This window comes from Amia ocellicauda, chromosome 1 (assembly GCF_036373705.1).
Source record: "Amia ocellicauda isolate fAmiCal2 chromosome 1, fAmiCal2.hap1, whole genome shotgun sequence".
Lineage (NCBI taxonomy): Eukaryota > Metazoa > Chordata > Actinopteri > Amiiformes > Amiidae > Amia > Amia ocellicauda.
Window position 1 is genome coordinate 61,072,957 of NC_089850.1, and position 4,185 is coordinate 61,077,141.

A 4,185-nucleotide genomic window follows, 5' to 3' on the forward strand; every position below is an offset into this window, starting at 1 on the left:
GACATGCTCCCTCACACTGGGCATTACAAAGAGATGATTTTGCAGTTAGGATATCAACAGTACTACATTCTATTTATTTGTAATATATTTACACAGTGCAGCTGTGGTCAGACAATGAACAATAGAAAAAGATTACAACATACACAACACAATGTGATGGATTATAAAAAAGTATATCAGCCTCCATTAAAATCAATAGACTGAACTGTTAATACTGCACCGTGTAACAGTCCTGGCTAAACATCACTACACTAGACTGTAGTGAACAGAATTAAACTGGACTGGACTGATCTGTCCTGTATTAGAATGGACTGTACTAGTGTATATTGGATGATATTCAGCTGTTCTGTTCTGGTCTATATTGGTCTGTACTGGACAATATTAAACAGGATGGACAAGTCTAACTATACTGTGGGTAAGGCACTCTTATCCCTCTCTCTATCTCTCCCCCCCCTCTTTCTCATTTCACTTTCTTGAAGACTTGCTTGCAGACAACATCCTGCACTCTCATCTCCTGAAAGAGGGGGAGAGGGAGAAAGAGAGAGTGAGACAGTGACATGGATACAGATTAAAACAAATACACAGTTTACACACATTCTACACAAACAGACTTGGAAACCAATTCTTCATGACACACATTCTCTGTCAACCTCCCTCTCTCTCTCTCTCTCTCTCTCTCTCTCCCCCCTCCCCCTCCATCTCTAAACCTCTCTCGACTTCCTCTCTCTCCCCCCCTCTCCTTCCCTTCCCCTCCCCTCCCCTCCCCTCCCCCTCCCCCTCCCCCTCCCACTCTCACCAGGTGTAGCAGTTCTCCCTCTAGCCAGTGTGTCCAGCCTCTGTTTTCCTTCTCTCCTCTCTGAACACAGATGAGTTTATCCCCCTCCCAGCTGACTGTGGTCTGTGGACAGTGACAGTCAGTCAGTGTTAATGTACTGTAGTGTCCTGTCAGACAGTCAGTGATAATGTGCTGTAGTGTCCAGTCAGTCAGTGTTAATGTGCTGTAGTGTCCAGTCAGTCAGTGTTAATGTGCTGTAGTGTCCAGTCAGTGTTAATGTACTGTAGTGTCCAGTCAGTCAGTCAGTGTTAATGTCCTGTAGTGTCCAGTCAGTCAGTGTTAATGTACTGTAGTGTCCAGTCAGTCAGTCAATGTTAAAGTGCTGTAGTGTCCAGTCAGTCAGTCAGTGTTAATGTGCTGTAGTGTCCAGTCAGTCAGTGTTAATGTGCTGTAGTGTCCAGTCAGTCAGTCAGTGTTAATGTGCTGTAGTGTCCAGTCAGTTAGTGTTAATGTGCTGTAGTGTCCAGTCAGTCAGTCAGTGTTAATGTACTGTAGTGTCCAGTCAGTCAGTCAGTGTTAATGTGCTGTAGTGTCCAGTCAGTCAGTCAGTGTTAATGTGCTGTAGTGTCCAGTCAGTCAGTGTATCAGTTCTGATTCTAACTCTAACCCTAGCCGTCCGCTTCCTCTGACCCTCTCTGACCCCTGACCCCTGACCTGGCAGACACGGCCATCCACGGGTCCCAGGTCCTCGGTGAACTCCTGCCCAAGGGTGAAGTCCATGAGAAAGTTCCGAAAGGTGGTGAGGGTGCGAATGATCATGTGATCTCCCTCCTGAAGGATCTCCTTGTCAGGGTGAAGGAGACAGACTATCTTCCTAAGAGCAAAGTTAATATCTACCGATAAAAATTGAGAAAGATGGAGAGGGGAAGGGGGAAGCAGGGGGATGGAGAGGAAGATGCAGAGGGAGAGGTGTTACTATAAAGAAACACTACAGTAAATTAAAATGGACTGACTGGACACTACATCACATTAACACTGACTGACTGGACACTACAGCACATTAACACTGACTGACTGATTGGACACTACAGCACATTAACACTGACTGGACACTACAGTACATTAACACTGACTGACTGGACACTACAGCACATTAACACTGACTGACTGGACACTAGAGCACATTAACACTGACTGACTGGACACTACAGCACATTAACACTGACTGACTGACTGGACACTACAGCACATTAACACTGACTGGACACTACAGCACATTAACACTGACTGACTGGACACTACAGCACATTAACACTGACTGGACACTACAGTACATTAACACTGACTGACTGGACACTACAGCACATTAACACTGACTGACTGGACACTAGAGCACATTAACACTGACTGACTGGACACTACAGCACATTAACACTGACTGACTGACTGGACACTACAGCACATTAACACTGACTGACTGGACACTACAGCACATTAACACTGACTGACTGACTGGACACTTCAGCACATTAACACTGACTGACTGGACACTATAGTACATTAGCACTGACTGACTGACTGGACACTACAGTACATTAACACTGACTGACTGACTGGACACTACAGTACATTAACACTGACTGACTGGACACTACAGCACATTAACACTGACTGACTGGACACTACAGTACATTAACACTGACTGACTGGACACTACAGCACATTAACACTGACTGACTGACTGGATACTACAGTACATTAACACTGACTGACTGGACACTACAGTACATTAACACTGACTGACTGGACACTACAGTACATTAACACTGACTGACTGGATACCCAGTGCCCAGTATTCAATGTGCAGTGTGCTGTGTTCAATACAGGGTATTCAGTGTGCAGTGTGTGTGCAATGCGCAGTACTCAGTGTGTATTTCTCGGCTTGCAGTGTTCAGTACGGAGCGGTGAGTGTTACCCAGCGCGGCGAGGTATTCGTCCATGTTGTCCTGAGACACCATCTGATACAACCCCGTCAGATTGGGCGGCATCCTGTCCGTCTGTCTGTTCGAGAAAGAAAATTCCACGAACTCTGTCGTTTTATATATTTTTAAAAAGTTTTACCGACACTATCTAAAGAAAATCCTTACAGACACACACACTCCCCCTCCCCCCTCTCTCTCTCTCTCTCTCTCTTGTCTAGTTTCGTTATGCTGAGATGTTTTGTTTCTCTATATATCCCTCTAGGAGACGTTTGGGAGGGTTAGAAACTCGATTCCGCACAAAAGACTTTTCCTCCAACAAACTCTTGTCTTACGATTCCACGCTTGCTTGCTTGCTTTCTCACTCTCTCCGTTGCTAAAATATTCCGTTTTCTTATTTCTTTTGAGCAAGCAAGGTTTTTATGCTCCTGCTCTCCTGTAAAATCTCCTCTCTCTCCTTCCCCGGTCGTCCTTTCTTCGGGAACAAATTACTCGTTTATCTCCTTTTCAGAAAAGAAGGGGGAAGAGGAGGAGGGTTTGGAGGAGGAAAACAGTTCATTCACATCAATACGTGTCGTCCCCCCTCCCTTCTCTCCCTGGGATCCGGGTCATTGAGTTTCTATAGGACTCTGTTGTTTAATTAACAGCGATAACGAGAGAGAGAGAGAGACATGGACACTGCACTGATAGTTAGATAGTTGAAAGTCCCCAGTCTCTCTCCCTCTCAGTTTAATTTAGCTCAATTAAAAAAAGATTGTATGGCATGACAAATTGACATGAGTGTTACCAATGCATTGACAGACTGGTCCAGTGCTCAAAAACAGGGAAATGAGAACAATAAATACAGGACTCATGCATTTTTTATGTCTATTTGACATTTTGCATAGAATTCATGTATACACCATCGTGTCATGGACCCAGTGCTGTTTGCCTCTCAGTGTGGCGGTTCTCAGTTTTTGGGGGCGACAGGGTTGATGTTGGAGCTCACTGTGTGAGGCACTGTGCCAGGGTGCTGGGGGCGCTGTGTGGCTCTGCAGGGCTGTGTGGGTGTGTGAGTGAAGCAGGCAAGCACTTTTCCCCACCTGGTCCATGGACATGCCTGCCCAGTATACTATGCAGGGTGTAGATGGGGTCAGTGGGGTGGTGGTTGGGTACTTTCTCCATCTGACAATTGGGTTGTAATACCATTAAGGTGTCAATCCAATAAATAATCATCTTTATTTGTTCCAGTGATTCAGTTCAGTCCAGTTTAATACAGTGCAGTTCAGTACACATCCATGCTGACCTGTCCAGTTCTGTCCATTTAAAGGTAGTCCAATCCAGTCTGGCCCAGTGTAATAGAGTTTAGTGCTGCCGGACAGTGTCACAGTGTCCCTGTTGCCAAACCACTCCCCCACACAAACATACACACACAATGACACAGAGACCAGA

At 45.5% G+C, this 4,185-nt stretch overlaps 1 protein-coding gene across 1 annotated transcript; it reads right to left on the reverse strand.

Moving 5' to 3' along the window:
* Positions 1-45: 45 nt before the first annotated feature.
* rbp5 (retinol binding protein 1a, cellular) lies at positions 46-3,314 on the reverse strand. The gene is made up of 5 exons (XM_066712325.1): positions 3,090-3,314; positions 2,751-2,836; positions 1,490-1,668; positions 797-898; positions 46-514 (listed from the first exon to the last, which is right to left on the reverse strand). Exons 2-5 carry the CDS (start codon positions 2,821-2,823, stop codon positions 461-463), a joined length of 408 nt encoding a protein of 135 aa, XP_066568422.1. The 5' UTR covers positions 2,824-2,836; positions 3,090-3,314; the 3' UTR covers positions 46-460.
* Positions 3,315-4,185: the final 871 nt, after the last annotated feature.